Here is a 1,451-nt window from a genome sequence, read left to right on the forward strand (position 1 = left end):
GTCCCTTCCGACCCTAGAAACTATGAAACTATGAAATTGCCCACTCTGAATTTAGACTCTACAAGTCTACATAGAAATAAAAAACCCACATACATGCATGACTGTCTTAATACTATATTTTCTTACATACACAACATGCCCCAAATAAGATTATACCTATTGTTTTTGAAGGGTGAAAAGGGGAGGCGGAAGGTGAATGAAGTATGGAAGAAATATGGTAATCTATATAACTATTTTTAGAATTTATGACTTGAGAATATTGATACCCATCACATTTTTCAACTGTACCTGTTTTTCTTGTTGTATTTGTTCCTGGAAGAGCTTCCAATGTTGTTGTCTATAGGAGTCCACTTTTTCCAACTGAAGGACCAAATTCTCCTGCCATTCTTCTTTTAAAAGTTCACATTCTCTTAAGGAGAGACCGGTTATTCTAGGAAGGTTTTGAAGAAACAACTCTTTAACAAGTTCCTCTAATGCATGAGAAGACCTCACATATAGCTCCTAAAAGAACACAAAGGAGAAATTCATTACTAACTTGCTTGTCATGCCCCTTTCCATCATCTGTTCCCTTAGCGCATCTTAATCCCAGCCTCACTTTCCACAGCCCTTCATTTCCTTCTCCAGATCCTGGTTCTACCAGGCTGCTTGTTCTGATACATGTACCTCACTCATGCACTCTCTTTTTCTCTCCCCTTGAAAAAAAACCTTTACAATCCTTATACACCTCATTAGGAATCATCCACCCTCTCTTGAATTGTTCCATGATATAGGTTTGTTGAAGTCTGAATCGACAATGTTTATACCTGGTAGTAGGCCATCTGCAACTGAAGAGAAAGGTTGGCTTTGGGGTTGAAACACTGGACTGAGATAGCAGTTCATGCTGGAGCATGGCAATTGCTGCACTTCAACAGCCTCCCACATCTCATGTATCAGCATCCCCATGCTTAAAAATGGCAATGGGAGGATTTGAACTAAAGTTTGTTAAACTCTTGGAGCCACTCTAATTAAAGTGCCTCCCTCTCCCCATCCCCATCGCACATGTAAAAGTGTCCTTTGTGCTTTTTCTCCCATCTGTAAAATGGGAAAGCTAAGGTTTCCCTTTTGGCTTGTCTGTTTAGACTGCTGTTTTCTTGGGACAGCATCTATCACAGTGAGACCTCAATAGGGCTTCTAAACAGCACAAATAAATAAGTGTAATTATTGCTGTTGCGAACTGTGGTGCATGATTGTGCTTACAAGGTGTGGACATTAATTTCAACCTTTGTAGGTGATGACAAGTCTGATCTGTGAGTCCCATTCCTAGAAAGATTTATGCACATGCTTAAGCCTAAATCACTGAGTAATACCATGGAAACCACTGAATATTTAAAAAGAATACTGTTTCCAGACCAAGTGGCTAAGAAGAAAAACTCAGTGGGACTTTAGGGTGACCAGCAGAGCTGTCCCTTGGA

General features: G+C 40.0%; 1 protein-coding gene across 3 annotated transcripts in view; it reads right to left on the reverse strand.

Annotated features, from left to right (window-relative positions):
* The window catches only part of EVC (EvC ciliary complex subunit 1), a 164,112-nt gene that overhangs the window by 59,148 nt on the left and 103,513 nt on the right, over positions 1-1,451 (reverse strand). For all 3 annotated transcript variants that reach the window (XM_019526204.1, XM_019526202.1, XM_019526203.1), the window contains exon 12: positions 289-501. In XM_019526204.1, the coding sequence (XP_019381749.1) occupies positions 289-501 (213 nt within the window). The remainder of the gene's footprint in view (positions 1-288; positions 502-1,451) is intronic.

This window comes from Gavialis gangeticus, unplaced genomic scaffold, assembly GCF_001723915.1.
Source record: "Gavialis gangeticus isolate Ggan-Ray unplaced genomic scaffold, GavGan_comp1, whole genome shotgun sequence".
Taxonomy (NCBI): Eukaryota; Metazoa; Chordata; order Crocodylia; family Gavialidae; genus Gavialis; species Gavialis gangeticus.